The following is an 18,112-nucleotide window of genomic DNA, read 5'->3' as shown; positions in this document are numbered from 1 at the left end:
CCCGAAGCAGTATGGTCCAAAATAGGCATCGACTTCATGGGACCCCTGGAGGCTATGTCGCCGGAACACAGGTATGGCATAGTGCTGGTGGACTACTTATCGAAATGGGTGGAGGCAGAGTTTGTCCCTAATATAACCACCAAGACGGTCATAGAAGTACTCACAGAAATGTTTCAAAGGGAAGGCCTCCCCAAGGAGGTGGTTACGGACAATGGGGTGCAATTGGTCTCTAAAGACATGGAAGATTTTCTGAAAAGAAATCATATCATTCAAAAGAAAGCTTCCCTGTATCACCCTCAGGCCAATGGGCTTGTAGAAAGGGCAAACAGGTTCATAAAGGGCGCCATCCAATTGGCAACAGCTTCAGGAATGGACCCGCTCAAAACCACCAAAGAGGCCATAGCGGCCCACAGACTCACTCCAAACGGCATCACGCAGGTTTCCCCGTTCAAAATGTTGAGAGGGAGGAGTGCGGCGTCCACGCTGAGTCCACCATGGCTATCAAAAGTATGAGAAGATGAGGCTGTGGACATGTCAGAAGTAGTGTGGCGAATCCAAAGCAGTAAGGCACATATGAAGTCATGGAGTGATGAGAGAAGGAGGGCCAAACAAGCGCCAGACATAAGAAAGGGAGACCTGGTCAAGATCAGACTACCAAAGAAAGATCAAATCACAGGGTCCCGATACAGTCGACCCTGCCAAGTAATTCACAAAGGAACAAACTACATTCGCACGGAAGACGGGCGCACATGGAACGTTGAAAGAGTAGCACTGTACCAGAGGAGGCAAGAAAGAGAGAGGTCTCCGGAGAGACCACTAGTAGAGACTGAGAAGAACTATGGGAGAAGCGAGGAACGTGAACACGAGGGAGACGACAGAGAAAGGTTAGAACCTGAGATCGAACCGGAAGAACTCGATGCGGACCCGGAACCAGAGCAGCAAGAAGAGTGCGCTGGAACCAGGGAGCGGCCCAGAAGAGAGCACAGAAGACCGGTGAGATACAATGACTATGTTATACAGTGACTCTATTATCAGTCGGAAAAAGGGAGGTGTGTAGAGAAGTCGCGAGAGCCCCGCTCTCGCGAGATCTCGCGGAACCGGAAGTCCCGCCCCCGCGCGCTCCGCGCGCATTACGAGCCGGGCCGAGGACACGGAGAGAAGCGCCCTGCCGGCTCCTCTGAGAACGGGGCCCGCAGCTCAGTTGAGGACGTGAGCTGCACTCAGCAAACCCCAGCCACTTCAGGCCCGTTGGCCTTAATTCATAGAGACACGCAGTTTGCGTGTATTTGGGACTGGCTGGCAATTCGTAAATAAAGCCCTTCCAGCTAACCAGCAAGTCTCCTGTCTTATGCTACTGCATTTTACTACAGCGGTTCTGTGTGTGTGTGTGTGTGGGTGGGGTGCGTAGTGTGTGCCTGTGTGGATCTAGCCTTCCATTTCATAATGTTTCCGTTTTCTTTTGTTCCTTGGGCTCAGTCTGTTTACCTACGTCCAGGGTTCCAGGTTCTATTGTGGGGTGGTTGATGAGGCTGCCGGTGGGAGCTGCCTGCTGGGTCCGTGGTTGCTGCGAATAAACAAGAGTATAATCCCCAACGCACCTACTTGCCTTTTTACAGATCATTTGCTTTAAAAACTATGGTAGCCGAGTGGTTAAGGAGAATGGGACTCGTCCAGCAACTCTTCGAATACCCACTAAGGCTTTTCATATCCATTTTAAAATGACACATCTGGGTTGTCTTTTATTTTATGACATTGTCTGGCATGTCTCGCAACTCACCCGCCTTGAAAGCAGATGAATCACCCGCCAAGTCCCTCATGCGCCCATTCACTTCTATGGGCCTCTCACCCGCCAAAAAGAAAATAGGGTGTTTTCACCCGCCTTGGTGACAAAAAAGGTTGGGAGCTTTGCATCTGAGATTTGTTCCCAATTATGACATGGAACGTCAGGTGTGATTTGTAGCATAGCTATCAACCATTTATGTCGCAAAGGCGGGTAAAAACACCCGATTTTATTTTTGGCGGGTGAGGGGCCCATTGAAACGAATGGGCGTGGCGGCTTGGCGGGTGAGTCCGCTGTTTACAAGGCGGGTGACACCCGCCAAAAACGTGGGAGTTGAGAGCTAGGCTTGTAGTAGTGACATGCAGCAGCACGTGTCAGTGGCACGTGGTAGTCGGCTCCTACCCCTACTGATGCAACACTTAGATGTGACAGAAGGCAAATGTGGAGTGCCGCGAGACAAGAATTGGGAAAGAACGTAAATCGTAAAATAATAATCAAAAATAAGAGTGCTTCAAAAAAGTTTCAGAGCAAGGCTGGGTTTAGCAGCTGTTTGGTGGTGTGAACGTACACAATTTGGTGTGCTTGTTTTTAGTTGTCTTCAATAGGTTTTCCAGTTCAATGAATTGTGTTTACACGTTAGTTAAATTACCTGGAATCTCTTTACGACTCGTCGTAAACAAAAGGCAACTACACTGAGCTATGAGAACTCGGCGGTTTCGCAATTATGTGTTAGAACTCTAGTGGGGCGAGAGTCCGTGCGCGGTTTATAGAGAACGGCCCAATGTTGGTTACCACGTGTGGCTCAGGCGTTCTTCTATTCTAGAACTGTCTGGCAGCTGTATACGCCCATGAAACGCCCCACTGATGTCGTCACCGAAAGGCTGACCAATAGGATGCTCCGAACCTGCGCTCTGCCAACTTTGAATTTAATTGCCACGAAAACGAAAGATTATTGGGGTAGCTGGCTGGTCTTCATATTGCGAATAGTGTCCGATGTTGCAACATGGTTAATGGGTCGTGTGTTAGCACCCGTGGTTGCTCCCCTGTACTGCTTTTCAAACAGTCGCCCGCAATGGAGACGTTCTCAGTCGAGGACCTGTCGCCGACTGCGAACATGGCACGTTTCCAAAGGGCATTGGCAAGTATTTTTGAAAAGGTAAGAAGCGGTACTGTGCCGTCATTCGGGTTACTGCGGCGAATGTAACGGAGTAACTGCGTTGCTTTAAATGTTATGCTACTCCTCGAGAATGTTCAGCTGAAGGGGTGGAAAGGGGCGGGAAGAGTAACGCCTCCATCCGGCTTGTTGTAATCGTTTTTATGAGCGACTTTTGAGCACGCCCCGGTGGCACTCTCAGTTTAAAGTACAGCTGGGGGAGACAGGGATTTCGTGGGTAGGCGGGTCCCCCAGAAAAAAAGGGAAAAACGCGTAGCTGGCGAGTCACCATCAAGGCCACGATTATTTTGTTTTCATATATGGGCGTTTCTTTGCATTTTTGACGGGCGTCGCAGGCAAAATGGAAAGAAATAGTCAAATGTAAAAAAAAAACTATTTCTTTCCATTTTGTCCGCGCGGCGTAGGCAAAATGGGGGGAAAAAAGGTCAACTGTGAAAAAAGAAATGTGGCTCTGATGCCCTCTCGGCACCCAAGGTCGTGTTTATTGTTTTTCATATATGGGCATTTCTTTCCATTTTGGCCGCGCGGCGCAGTAACTGTGCACTGCGTTGGGCAGGCATGGTGGGGCCATAGATGCCTGCCTACATTTGAAAATCGAAAACCCTGAGAATTATGCCACGCCAATAGCCATAAAAGACTCCGCCCAGTTACACAAGGCTCCGCCCACATGGCATAAACTTGAAATGTATTGAATGTGTGATCGGCTATGTGCACAAAACTGCACCAAATGTAACTGCCATCAAAAACGCAATTACCATTTTTACAGTTTTGAAGCAAAATACTTATCCAGATAAAGGCACTTTTTCTAACATGTGCAGGCAGGCCTTTTCAGCTGTAAGCAAGGGGACCTCCAAACATTTTGAAATGCGCACCCACAACCCAATCCATTCGCAGATGGCTTTCCAGCCTCTTTAAATTGAATCTGGGAATATACCACTGGTTTCCCCGCATAACTTCGAGTCCCAGAATGCAGTTGTCATGTTACACTGGCGTGCATGTTGTTATGCAGGTTGTAATTGAAATGTGCAATGCCTCATAAAGGGTAAAAACATTGTTTTCATGTCAACCAAGCACACGTGGCACAGGCTAGTAGTATGCATTGTTAGTCTGGTATTTACTTTAGCACAGATGCAGATTATGGGGCTTTTAAATGCTAAGCAGCCCATCCCATGGCCATTCCCACACACTAGACGTGCCAAGTGGGTTACTTAAAAGAAACAAAGAGAATGATGGGGAAATGCCTGCAGCCTGTATAGTCCTGCTGAGACATCTCATTAACATTTTAGCAAGCCCTTGATCAGAGCTTCCCTGGCAGGAACAAATAAAAGTAACCCATAATTAGAAATTCATGGACAATTTAAAAAAAACACCCTTTTCAGGGATGCAGGTGCAACAAGTGCTACCATAGCCACTTCATTGTTGACTGCTCCAGTCTTTCCGAGCCTCAGAGCAGCAGCAACTCTGGCCCTGCTGCAAAAACCCGTAGACTCCAAGCTCTTCCCCGGAGACCCAGAGAAGAGCGTGAGAACCCTGAGTCTCCAGGACAAACCCGGAGGTTAGGCAGGTATGGGTAGGTCCGTTGCATCCGGGGGTACTGGTGATGGTGGGGCTTTCAGCAATCTTCGGAGTCACGCCCGCCCTTGGAGCTACCAGGTGGGTGTGGCCTCAGGCCCTTCACTCTGTCAGAGGAAGCCGAATATCATGCCATATGGTATAATATAGGGCTTCCCATGTTAGTGAGGGAACTGGTGACTGCTTTTTCTATGCGTTGCCGTTGTAAGTTTCAGGACCACACTTGTCCCAAGGCTAAGGGCGGGAGGGCGGCAGGCTGCGCTATATGGAGATGGCTGCACTACCTCTGAACTGCAAGCCTGTTGCTCTGCTGACGTGAACATTAAACTGCTTTTGCACACACATCTGAGTCTGCGTACTTTGAGACCGTTTAAAACATGAATTGCCTCTAAGAGTTGGACCAGGCATTGGGAGGAAAGGTGCCGGGAATGGCCCTTCTAAAACTAGTGTGCAGGGACTAGAACGTTATATCTGCACGTCATACCCTTTTACTTAAACTCTGCAAGCTAGTCTTGGAGGAAAGATGGGGGCCCCAAGCAAGCTCTGCAACACAATCTACTGTCAAACACCCACACCCAGGTCAATGGAAGAGTTGTATTTAGCTCAGTTTGTACATGTGTATAAAACAGTTCCGAACTAATTGTTTTATGTTAACAGGGCTCTACGGCTGTATAGCCCTGGTGCTTAGCTGCTACAGGTCTTCCCAGCCATGTTTGCTGTGTACTTTGATAGTAAGCATTAAGGACAGCACATGACCAGAGAATCGGGGACGGCGGCAGGGCCTTTAAACTCATAAAATGAAAGGGGCCTCAGGCCCCCCCCCCCCAGCAACAGCCCCATATTGCCACTCAGCAGTGTAATAACAGCAATATATTCCTTTATATATTGCTTACTTTCTGGGTCTTGCAGTGTGCGCTTTGCAGTGCTTGACACTTTCTGGGTTTTAGTGTGCGCTTTGCAGTGCTCGCCTTACAAACTGCCGCTGGAGCCTGTCCTGGCGTCACTTCATTGAGGAAAACAGAAGTATTATGTAATGAGGGGAACACAGAATGCTTAGTTACGGTTATGTATTGAGTAATTTAATAAGTAAATATGGTACAAAGCCGAAGTAGATGAAGAAGAAATAGACAGTCCTAAAGCCCCTCTACATATTGACAGTTTCAACATCCGTGATGATTGACTAAAGTGCTAAATATAAATATACAACTGTTTTGCCACAGGAGTTTTGCTGAAAAAGTTCAAAATCTTTAAAACATTTATTTTTGGTGGGGTTTTCCCCCATCACCCCTTTTAATTTTTTTTAAAATTTATCTTCCGCCTCACCACCCCCCCAAAACATTTCAATGGGAATTTTCGGCAAAACTCTTGTTTGAAAAACAGGTGTCGGCAAAAGGACACGATACCAGATATACACTCCTACCACAGAATTAATGGGAGAGAATGGGTCGCAACTATCTTGATGAAGTTGTTATCAATCCCAGAGCATAAGGAGCAGCCAAAATTGAGTTAATTGGGTGGTTCTGGGCCACTTAAAAATTCTAAAATAGAGAAGCAAAAGGAAAAGTATATGTAACAAAAAAGGGCAAAACCGCTTTGAGTTGGACACACCAAAGAAAGCTTAAAGTAAAATTAGACCCCAATGCAGAGGAGACAGTACTTGCCATTGAAAATGTTAAAGACGGGGAGAAAATAATAGATCAAGAGCCTCATTACACGGTAGGCGGAGAACCATGGTGCTATTAGCGCCATGGTTCATGCTGGTAAAATACCGGCACCACCTTGGTGGAAAGGGGAATTACCGCCCCATTCCAAGATTGGCGGGGCGGTAATTCCCCCTTCCACCATTGCCCTTCCCAATTTTTGCCCCATAGGGCATAATGGGAATGGGAAAGGCGCTAATTACGGTACCGCAAAGTGCGGTACCGTAATTAGCTCCCTGGGTCCCTTTTGCGGATTGGTTTTTAACGCCTGCAAAAAGCAGGCGTTAAATTCCCCAACCCGCAAAGGGACCGCGTAGTAAGGCGGTAAGGATTTACTGGTACCGGTAAACCCTTACTGCCTACCATGTAATGAGGCCCTAAGTGTTCCAGGATAAAATAGTCTGCTTTTGTGATTTTATGCATAATATAAAGATGAAAGACTGTATACCTGTTACTGTATACCTGTATATGCGCAATGCCTTTTGTCTAAGAGAGAAGAAGTTGAACGAGAACTAAAGAAATTAGAAGACCAAGACATAGAGAGCATAGATGCAGCGGACTGGGTATTGCCTTTGGTTGTTTTATGGAAGAGCTCAGGAAAACTCATGATTTGTGTGACATGAGAGCACTCAATAAATGCATAATCCCGGAGGGACGCCCATTACCCAACATTCAAGAGATTATATTGACTATAGGCCCTGCAAAAACATTTTTTAACCTTAGATCCCATCCTCGTAGCAATGTATGTAATGAGGGGAACACTGATGCCTTAGTTATGGTTATGTATAAGTAATTTAATAAGTAAATGTGGTGCAGAGTCCCGCCAGCCTCTTCTCCCCATCGTCTCCAACTGTTTCCGCTCGCCCCCTCCGTTCTCTCCTGGAATCCTCTGTAGTCAGCTGAAGGATGCCTGCACAGTGTGCCCGCGCGGTAGTGCCGGAGCGGAGGAAGCACTAAACTACACATTATCACCTACTTTCAACACTGTTTCCTCCACGCCAGTCATTTTCTTATAAAAAGGACCATTCCCAACTTTTCAGCAGGCATTCAGTGTTTCAGCTCCCTGCTAGCTCGTGATAATTAGTGGCTATTAACCGTATCTCCATTATAATGTATGCCCTCCTCCCCGCAGGTGCCTCAGACAGCTTTCTGCTCTAAGCAAAGGGAGCCCCCAACCATCATGTTGAAATGGTTCCCTACACATCTTCACCAGGAACTGCAGAGACATTCCATTATGTTTAGAGAGGACATTGTATCTGACCTATATGCACCACTAAATCTAAATGGTGCCCTGGCAAATCATGGCTCATACTGTACGTCACATAGTTGAAAACTATGCACATGCATGTACCAGAGGTACAGGATTCATACACTTCTAAAAACAGTACAAACAATTTTGATAGTGGGGGTGCAAGATATCATGGCCTGAACGCACCTATGGTAATTGGCATTCCCTGCCTCGCTGGGGAAAATTCACACTAACACAAGTGGTCATCCTGTTTTATGTTTAATGTGGTCCCAACCAATGTAGAGGCACAATCTAGCCTCTCCCTGGACACCCCTATACCTTTTTGATTGTGGGGATACAAGAAATCATGGCCGGAACGCACCTATGATAATTCACATCCCTTGTTCTTCTGGGGGTAATTCACATTAACGCAAGTGGTAATCCTGTTTTAGATTTTCTCTGGTCCCAACCGATGTTTAGGCACCAGCTAGCCCCTCTCTGGTCAACCCACAGCTTTTGACTGTGGGGGCGGGTGGGGGTGCAAGATATCTTGGCCTGAACGCACTCATGGTAATTTTGACCACCCCTCTGTATTTATTTACTTATTTTATTTGTTTTTATTTTTTACATCTGTAAAGCACCCAAGCCCCATTGCATCAGGGCACTGTTGCAATCCGGTTACACTGAACTTTGTCAAACATGGGCAACGCTGGTTATACTGAAGTTAAATATACAGAATAGGAGGACAACATAGAGGCTGCAGACTCCTACATTCATGGTGGTAATGGTCAAAGTCATTGTCTGAGTTGTCGAGGCAGCAGGTTTGTTATTGCTTCTGGTTTGGAGTTGTATCCTGAGAGCCACCTTGGGGGGAAAAAAGCAAAGTTTTTAGGGACTTTCGTAAGGGCCAGTTGGAGGTTTCCGCTTTTAGGCTGGGAGGGAGCGCTTTGCAGTGGTTAGCCGCTACTGAGGGGAAGCTAGTCCCTCCACCTCTTACTCTTTTCACTTTAGGTATGGCTAGGCCATGTGCATGGGCGGATCTTACCGGTCTGGTGGCCTTAGCTCTTTCAATTTTCTGTGTTAGGTATTGGGGGGGGCGTAGGTTCGATAGACACTTGTGTGTGATGGATAGAGTTTTGAAAATGATCCTTTTACGAATGGGAAGCCATTGAACTTTTCTCCTTGTGGCTGAGATGTGTTCTCTTTTAGAAATGTTCAGGTCTGCTCGCAGGGCATTGTGTTGAATGGCCTGTAGTTTGTCAAGTTTTTGTTCAGAAGCTCCTTCGAAGAGGACATTGCGATAGTCCAGTCTTGCTCAATAATTGCTGTGGCAAGGGTTAAGCAGCTTGTCGGTGAGAGGAAGTGTCTACCCACGCTGACAGTTTTGTTGTGTATGCGTAGAGGAGGCAATCGCCTTTACTTGCTTGGTAAATAAGAGGGTGGCATCTAAATGTACCCCATTGTTTTTACAATGGAAGAGACGGTTATCTGGATTCCATCTATGGTGGAGGAGGTGAATTCACTGCTGAGTTTCTTAAGCAAAGTAGGGTAGCCCACTAGTAAAAACTACATCTTGTCATTCATCGTTCAAGCATAGGTGGCTAGAAGCCATCCAGGTCTGGATGGTGGAGTATATTTTGTTGATGGTCAGGGTGTCTTCTTGGTAGGAGCCAATCAGTGGGAGGAGGATTTGGAGGTCTTCGGCGTAGTTGGCGTAAGAGATGCTGATGGTGTCAAGGAGGTCGAATAGGGGTTTGGTGAATATATTGTAGAGTGAGTGAGAGACACAGGAACTTTGGAGGTCGCTGCAGGGTAGGGGGATGGGGAGGTGCTTGCGGTGTCCGAGTAGACTCTCATGGACCTGTTGTCCAAGGAGGCTAACCACGAGGTGGCTTCATGGCAGAAGTTGGCTGATGCTATGAGCTGGGGGCATAGTGTGTTGTGGTCCACCAGGTCAAAAGCAGCGGATAGGTCCATGAGGAGGAGGAGCGCTGGTTTACCCTTGTATTCAAATGCACCAAGTTGCATTTATAAGTCTGAGTGCAGATTCTGTGCCGTGACCAGGGCGAAAGCCGGATTGACGCATCTGTTGGATGTGATTAGTTTCGAGGTAGGACTGTATTTGGATGTATGCTGTCCTATCTAGACTCTTTATGAGGAATTGTACTGTAGTGATAGGTCTATAGTTGTTGGCAGATAGTGGATCTAAGGATGTTTAAAAGTTTTTTTTTTAACAGTGGAAGTACCCAGGATTCTTTTAGACTAATTGGGACTAGTCTGGGCGTGAATGAGGCATCGATGAATCTAGTTATGAATGGGAACCTCTGTTGGTGTGCACCCTTTGATTATTGTCACCTGACATATTTCCCCTTTGCACCTAGATGGTTTTAAGGTTTTGAGAATATTGGCTGTTTCTACTTGAGATGCTTTTCTAAATTTAAACGATGGGGTGGAGTGGGATGTCGTTGAAAAGGCAGGCAACTTGGAAGGACTCGTTTATTTTCCTTTTTTAAATGTATTTATTGCTGCAGGGAGGTTATTTTAGCTTGCATTGCATTCTGAATGCTAGTGCACCAGGGCTCACCCTTGGTACTAGTACTCAGCAGTGATGACAGGGTCTCTAGTTCTGAGAATTTTAAATAACTTGCGAGTTGGAATTGGCCTTGGCTATACTTGATTTGTAGACTGCAGTGATGACCTGTTTATATTCCTTAGCTATGGTAGTGAAGGTAGATTTAGTACGGGGTGTGGGTTTTTTCTTCCAAGTGGTTTCCGCCTGTCTCTTTTTGGAGCACAAGGCCGAAGGTCTGCAGTAAACCACAAGTTAATGTGGCCTATTTATTTAGCCTTTCTTGGGAGGAGAGACACTACCAAGTTCACTGTATTAATAAGGGTAGAAGAGTAAAGGTCTGCTAAGAACTTGAGGTCTGTTGAGGCTAGGTGTTCCGAGGCCAAAGGTGCAAGAAGGGGAGAGATAGATTATTTCGATAAGTTCCTGGAACTCTGGGCGAGTGTAGGTCGTCGGCTTGGAGTGGCTGAAAGTTGGTTTTTCTGCAAGGGGAGCGTGAAGCAAAGGATGTGATGGTCTGACCAATGCCAAGGGGCATTAGACATGATAGTGATCTGACATGATAGTGATCTGACTATTCAGGTCTGCTTCCCAGTCCAAGGATCTTACTTTGATATGGGTAGGTTCCGAGACCCGCTGTATGAAGCCTAGCTCTGTGAGGGCATTCGCTAATGCTGTGTCTAAGGGGTCACGGAGGCCTGGGTTGAAATCCCCCTCCTCCCCATCCCCCAGATGTAGGACTCTGGAGGAGGGTTTGATAAGATTCCCAATTTATTTTTCCTCGACGGTCATGGGTAGGCCAGGGTGCCTGTAGATACTGTTTAAGGTAACATAATCCGCAGGGCAGGAGGTGAACTTAGCTGACAGGAACTCACAGTTTGCTACCATGGATGTTTTAGTGGGTCTCATTTGTAAGGAGCCTATAGATGAGGGAGACCCCTCTGCCTCTGGCTTCAGTTCTATCATGTCAAGTATGGTGAAACACTCCAGGAGGGCTAGGGAAATAGCTGGGCCTGAGGCCTTGCAGTAATACAAGTGGTGATTCTGTTTTCTATTTACTTTGCTCCCAACCGATTTGTATAGGCACCATCTAGCCCTTCCCTGGACACCCCATACCCTTTGATTGTGGGGTTCAAGATATCATGGCTTGGACACGCTTATGGTAATTCGCATTCACTGTTTTTCTGGGTTTAGCCCCCACTGACAAGAGTGGTCATCTTTTCTTTCTTTTTTTTTTAAAACGTGTTTATTTTAAACAGGCAGGTTATGGCAATACAAAGCTTAATCACTTGCGACATGTAGCATACAGTAATCCCATTTGACGCGCCTCCCACCCCACCCCTCGGGCTCAAGTTCCTTCTTCGCTTCCCTGTAGGGGGTCTCCATCCCAAATAGTTCTCCTGGCCAGTTGGGGATTGAAAGTCAGGGCTGGGAACCTTTGGTCAAACTCCAATACCGGACCCCAGATGTTGCGAAAGCGATGCAAGGTGCCTGCTCCAGCAGCCGTCACCTTCTCGGCGATCGGGATGTCCCAGACCTTCATCCACCAGAAAGACATGAGAGGGCCTTCTGTCGTTTTCCAGGTGCGGGCTATCACGTTCCTACCCGCAAGAAGGCATTGTGACAATAGTTTGGCCTTGGGGCCAGACCTGGGGTAGATCCCGGGGACCGGTGCTCCAAGGAGGATAGGCTCGGGGGCCAAGGGCAGTCGCACCCGAGTGATGTCCGCTATCGTCGCCAGGCATTGTTTCCAAAAGTCTTGGGCCTGGGGGCAGGACCACCACATGTGGAAGGAGGAGCCTATTTGGCCGCACGGCCTCCAGCATTGAGGGTTGATTGTGGAGTTCATGTGGTGGAGTCTTAGGGGAGGGTAGTACCACCGGAGGAGGATCTTGTAGGCGCACTCTCTATTCGTGATGCATGATGAGGAGGTGTGAGCCCGGGACCAGATGCCGACCCACTGTTGGTCTTCAATCGGATGGCCCAAGTCCGCCTCCCATAGGGCCATATACCGGGTCTTGGATATTAGGAAGTCCGTTTGGAGGTGCTTGTACAGAGTGCAGATTCTTCCTCGGGGCGGAAGCTCCTTAAGGGTCAATTCGATGGCTGTGGGGGGACGAGAAGCCGCCTGGCGAGTCTGAGGGTGGGTGCACCAGGGGCGTAGCTGGGTATATGTGAACCTATCTCGTTCCTGGATCCCAAAAAGTTCTTTGCATCGCTCAAAGGTGCAGGGTTGGCCCCCTTCAAAAAGTTGACCCAGGGTCTCTAGGCCTCCTGCAATCCAGGCCTTAAAATTCCGGGGAGACAGACCAGGAGAGAAGGTCGGGTTCATGAACACTGGGGAGAGGGGGCTGAGCCCCGTCGGGATCTTCTTCTGTTTCAATGCCTTGTCCCACACCGAAATGGTGTGTTTGGTGGATGCCAGGAGATTCCCCCTCTGTCGCCGTTCCGGAGGGGGGACATGTGGGAGAAAGCGTAGTGGGAGGGGCAGCTGCGCTTGTTCGAGGTCTACCCATCTAGGGCGGTTGGTAAGGACTTGCCATGATTGGATACAAGACAGGTGAGCCGCCATTTGGTATTTCTGCAAGTCAGGGACCCCGAGCCCACCCAGTTCCGCGTTGCCCAGCATTGTGGATTTAGGGATCCTGGGTTTTTTCCCCCTCCAAATAAACTGCAGCATTTTCTTCTGTAAGCATTGAAGGGCTGGCGCCGGGACCGGCACCGTGAGTGTGGAGCATGCATACAGAAATATCGGCAGTAAGTTCATCTAACAGGCTGTAATACGGCCCATCGGCGATATCTCCTCTGTTGCTCAGCGTCTCAAATCTGCCTCCAAGTTCGTAAATAATGGGGGAAAATTAGCCCGATACGTTTCGCTTGGACTGGCCGGGATCTGAACTCCCAAGTAGCTAAGTTCTTTGGTCGACCAGTGTATTGGGCACAGCGGAACCAGGGCTTCTCGGGTCAAGCCCACTCCCATGGCGACTGATTTCCGGTAGTTAACTGTGAAGCCTGTGACCCTGCCATAGCTCGTTATCTCAGCCAGGGCTTGAGGGAGGGAGGAGTGGGGTTTTGTGATAGTCAGGACGACATCATCTGCATAGAGGGCCAGCTTGTGGTGCGCCAAGCCTGATTGAAAGCCTTCGACTGCAGGATTCAACCTGATCCGCTGGGCAAACGGTTCCATAATTAAAGCGAAGAGAAGTGGCGACAGCGGGCATCCCTGTCGGGTTCCGCAAGTTAGGTTGATGGGGGAGGAGAGGGTGCCGTTAACTCTAAGAAGGGTTTTGGGGGCTTTGGAATTTGCCAGCGTCATGGTGCAGAACTCCGGGCCAAATCCAAAAGCCTCCAGGGTAAGCCTCATGAAAGTCCAATCCACTTTGTCAAACGCCTTGGTCGCGTCCAGGGCCAGGAGCACCAACTCCTGAGAATCTCGGGAAGCGAGTTCCACCAGATCCAAGGCTCTGCGAATGTTGTCGGCCGTGGAGCGGTGTCTGAGGAAGCCACTCTGATCCGCACTGATTATCTCCGGCAAGAATCGAGACAGACGAGACGCCAGGATTTTAGAGTAAATGTTGGCATCTATATTGAGCAGGACAATGGGTCTATATGATGCAGGGTTCTTCGGGTCGCCCCCCGGTTTAGGTAGTAAGACCGTAATTGACTCCTGCATGTTACAGTGCCCGTGGTCCTGAACGAGTTAAACAACTGTTCCAAAGGAGCTAATAGCTGGGGTTTAAAAATCTTGTAGAACCTGGTTGTATAGCCATCAGTGCCAGGGGCTCTGGATTTGAGAGTTTTTATTGCCTCGTCCACTTCTTCGTCAGTGATCGGCGCCTCCAGAGAGTCACGGGCTGTTCTTTTTAGCCGGGGAAGTGCCACACCCCGCAAGTATTCCTTCTGTTCCTCCATGTCCCGCGCTGGAGCGGTCATCACCTGAGTTAGGTGGGCTGCAGCGAGCCGCAGTTTGTCCTGGTCAGCGTAATGGACCTTGCCTCGTTGGTCCCGCAGGCCCACAATTGTATTGTTTCTCTTTGCTTTGGCAAGTTTGGCCACTAGTAGCTTATTTACTTTGTTGTTTTTAGCATAATAAAACTGTTTTGCTTTTGTCATTTGGTGGGCAATGTGTTCAGCATAGTGGGCCTGGGTCCTTTCTGCATTTTTAAGATCTTCCTCAAGTCTCTGGCGAGTTTGACGCTTGTGTCTATGATAGGCCGCTCCTTGCGCAATCAGTTCACCCCGCACTACTGCCTTCATTGTGTCCCAAGTGTTGGCGGTAGAGGTGTCCTCACTGGGGTTTTCCTTAAAGAAGTTGGAGATCGTGGTTGCGATTGCGTCCCTGAGTGGCATCTCGTTGAGAATCGGATCATATAGGGTCCATCTGCGCTGTTGGGCGTTAGCTGGTTCCTGCACTCGGATCTCCAGGGTCACCGGAGCATGATCAGACAAGATTCTGGAGCCAATCGTCACATCGTTTGTAAACGTAAAGATTTGTGGGGACACTAGGAGAAGATCTATCCTGGAGAAGGTCCGGTGGACATAGGAATAAAAGGAAACGTCTCTTTCGGATGGGTGGAGAACTCTACATGAATCCACCACCCCCAAGGTTCTAAATAGTTGTAAGAGAGCCAGGGCTATGGCGAGGTCTCCAGCGCTGGGTGGGTGTGACTTGTCTTTCGAGGGGTCCGGGACCCCATTGAAGTCCCTTCCGATCACTATCTGGCCTTCCAAAAACGGGGAGAGGGTTGTACACAGGGATTCATAGAACGGCGCCCTGGCCTGAGTTGGGTGCGTATACAGAGATTATAGAGTAGAGTTGTCCTAGTAATAGGCATTTCACCGCCATGTATCGCCCCTCCGGGCAGCTTATAGAGTCCAGAATCTGAGGGTTCAGGCCCCTCCCGAATAGGATAGCTGTGCCACTCCTCTTGGAGTTCCCAGACGCGAAAAGTTGCTTCGGAAAGTCTCGGGAGCGCAGGCGGCTGTGGTCTGCCGGCAGCAGATGGGTTTCTTGTAGCATAGCCACAGCTGCACCGTCGTTCTGAAGCTTCTGTAGGATAGACTTGCGTGTGGGGGGTGAATTTAGTCCCTTGACATTCAGGGAGACGAACCTTAAAGTTCGATGCTCCGGGGCCAGGACCGGGGAGGTTGACGAGTCATGGGGGAGATATAGAGGAATCAGCCATCATGTCGCGGAGTGTGTAGCCATTCCCCAACCTGCCTGTGGGTTTTTTTCTCAGGCCACCAACGGGGGGACCGAGTTTTAACTGAGGGTGGCTGACCTTTTGCGGGTCTAATGCCTCCCTTGGCCAACGGGGCCATCGAACAGTGTGTAGCCAACATGGCTAACTTTTTATGAGCAATCGTAGTGGTTTGTTCCAAGGACTCGTAGATGGATTGTGCCTTGGAACCGGACATGGGCCGTGGAATAATGCCCGCTGCTTAAAGAATAAAGCTTATCTGTGTTCCTGAGGGTGTAGATCGGATCATGGTGCCGGACTGTGAGCTGGGATCGAGGTGGAAGCTCCACCGTGGGGCCGCATCTGGCTATTTCCTCTTCCGGAATCTGGGAACCCTCGACCAAGAGTTTTGTGTGGGATTAGGGGAGGCCACCAGGTTTGAATCAGCCGCTGCTTCGGAGGGCGGGAGAGATGAGGGGTTGGAAGCATCTGGACGTAGGATGTCGGTAGCATCTTCCAGGTGGCTAATTTTCCTGAGCTAGCCCTTATAGGAAAATTGCAAAGCTGTGGGAAAGCGCCATCTGTAGCAGATTTTTTGAGCCTGAAGAAGGGCGGTTAAAGGGCGAAGGGCTCTCCTCTTTTGAAGAGTAAGCGGAGAAAGGTCCTGGAAGATCTGGAGAGAAGTCCCTTGAAATGTAATTTCGTCTTTGGAGCGGCTTATTGCCGAGATGGCTTCGTTCATAGTAAAGAAATGCACCCTAGTAATGACGTTGGGGGGGCCATCCGATTCCACTCTGCGTCGGGGGTTCAGCCTGTGAGTGTGATCCAGGAGAAGCAGTGAATCTTCGAAGTCGGGGAGAAGAGATTGGAAAAAGAGGCCCACATATTCAGCTAACCCCTTGTCTGGGATCGCGGTGGGAACCCCCCCGAATGCGGAGGTTGTTGCGCCGGGCCCTATTTTCGAGGTCTTCTTGCTTGTATTCCAGGATGTCGCACCTGTCCTGCAGTAGTCCGATTGAGCTTTGGACCTCTGTTAGCGCGGAGGCATGGTCTTGGATATGATCCTCAACAACTCCTATTCTTTGTTCAACCTCCAAGACCTTTTTGTCTGTGCTTTCCAGTTTAGTTGTGAGTTCTGCCATACAAGACCGGAATTCTGATTTGATATCCGCCATGAATTCACGAATATCTTCTTTGGTTGCCAAAGGTCCCTTGCTATCTAGGGATTCCCGTGGGATAGAGGTGCCGGAATCTTGTTTTTTAGCTTTGTCAGAAGCGGTCAGCAGAGTTGCTATGTCCGAAGACTTGGTGGTCTTTTGTTGCTTGGACATCGCGCCAGTTGTTAGAGGCAGGACAGTGGCCGCCGGGAGCGATGTAGTGGTGAGGAGGAGCCGGACTGTGGGCCGGGGCGCCCCAGGAAGCGCATGCAAGCTAGGCCCACCTTAAATCTCACAGGGGGCTCCCGCTGAAGGCTTCTGCCGCCAACCGTTGGGGGGAGGGTCTCATCTTCGCTCCAGGAATTTAATCGCTTCTTGGGGCCGATATCTGTGTCCATGAGCCGGAAAGTAGGCCCCACCGAGCATCCAGGTGGGCCACTAACGCAGCCGCGTAGATCTCTGTCTGCTGGAAGTGTGTAGGCGGCGTGGGCCTGGGCGCCCCAGGAAGAAAAGGGAGAGGGTGCGCAAAACGGGGCTGATGTATGCGGGGCTCCCTGCCGGTTCCAGGGGGGGGCCCTCGCCGGCTGATGGAAATGGTCCCCGTTTGTCTGGATATCCGGATGTCCGACCGTCCCCTCCGGCTCAAGTGTTACGGGGAGGATCGCCCTCGACTCGTGACTGCGGCCGCCATCATACGTGCGCCCGCCATCTTGGATTCTCTGAGCCGCAGAGGGGGGGGATCAGGATTCAGGCGACGATTACGGACATAGTGCTCCCTCTCCCAGCTTTCATCTTTGAGCCGCTAGTGCTCCATCGGTTCCGATCCACATAGCTGGCGTCGGTGGATCGTATAGGCCACAGGAACTGCGCAATTTTAGCTGAAGCAGTGGCCGTTCACGGGCGGTTTTAGAGGAGCGACTGCATCGCGTCGGCTCCAAGCCACGCCCCCCCCAGTGGTCATCTTTTCTTTGTTTAATCTGGTCCCAACCAATGTACATCCAGCTCCTCCCTGGGACGCCCCAGAGAGTTACATAAGTCCCGTTCTACAGTGACATGGAGGCAACAGATAGCTGCATAGGTTTGCCTGCACAAAAAAAATGTTTACATTTCACATGTTTTCAGTTTTTACATAAATTATTGCCAAAGAGAGAGAGGGAGAAAATACAGAATTTGTTTTAATTAGAAACTGTTAACAAAAAAAAAAAAAGCTATTAAACTTTAAATGCAGAGGCATTGTCAAATTAATGTAACTGGTTTAAGACATAACACATGATTCAAGAGTTTATTTTAATGCTCCTCTGTGGTGAAGTCATGAAAATCAGATGCTTGACAACTTCTTTTGTCTTGTCCACATCTACTGGCCTTTGTTTTTCATCCACATAGGTACAGTGAAACCATAGTTTGCATGCATTACAAGCAACCTGAAAATCATATGAACAGAACCATTTTTATTACATAGGTGTACTTACATGTGTCCAAATTCTACTTCCCATTTTTGCTACAAGAAGTCATTTGTTTCACACACTATCACAATCAGAAATTCAGACATTAATTGAATATATATCAGATAGTACAGCAGATATTGGTGATAATCATATACTCTCACATTAGATAGTAAGAGAGAAGAAGGCAAGATATATTGTGACAGGCAGTTTGGTGAACAGACTGTGAGACTTGCATGCATTCACAAGATGAGGCTCATGGGATGTGGTAACATACAGGCAGTGAACCACCTCATAGTTATCCATCTGT

At 48.8% G+C, this 18,112-nt stretch overlaps 1 protein-coding gene across 2 annotated transcripts in view; it reads left to right on the top strand.

Moving 5' to 3' along the window:
* The first annotated feature begins 2,581 nt into the window (after positions 1-2,581).
* HJURP (Holliday junction recognition protein) overlaps positions 2,582-18,112 on the top strand; it is a 967,877-nt gene continuing 952,346 nt past the window's right edge. The window contains exon 1 of one of the 2 annotated variants that reach the window (XM_069620625.1): positions 2,582-2,936. In XM_069620625.1, the coding sequence (XP_069476726.1) occupies positions 2,784-2,936 (153 nt within the window). In that variant the 5' untranslated portion in view covers positions 2,582-2,783. The remainder of the gene's footprint in view (positions 2,937-18,112) is intronic. The other variant, XM_069620626.1, reaches the window with a different exon arrangement.

Source organism: Ambystoma mexicanum, chromosome 5q, assembly GCF_040938575.1.
Source record: "Ambystoma mexicanum isolate Mex_15411 chromosome 5q, UKY_AmexF1_1, whole genome shotgun sequence".
Taxonomy (NCBI): domain Eukaryota; kingdom Metazoa; phylum Chordata; class Amphibia; order Caudata; family Ambystomatidae; genus Ambystoma; species Ambystoma mexicanum.
Note: the sequence above shows the minus strand (reverse complement) of the source record. Positions and strands in the feature narration are given on the sequence as shown.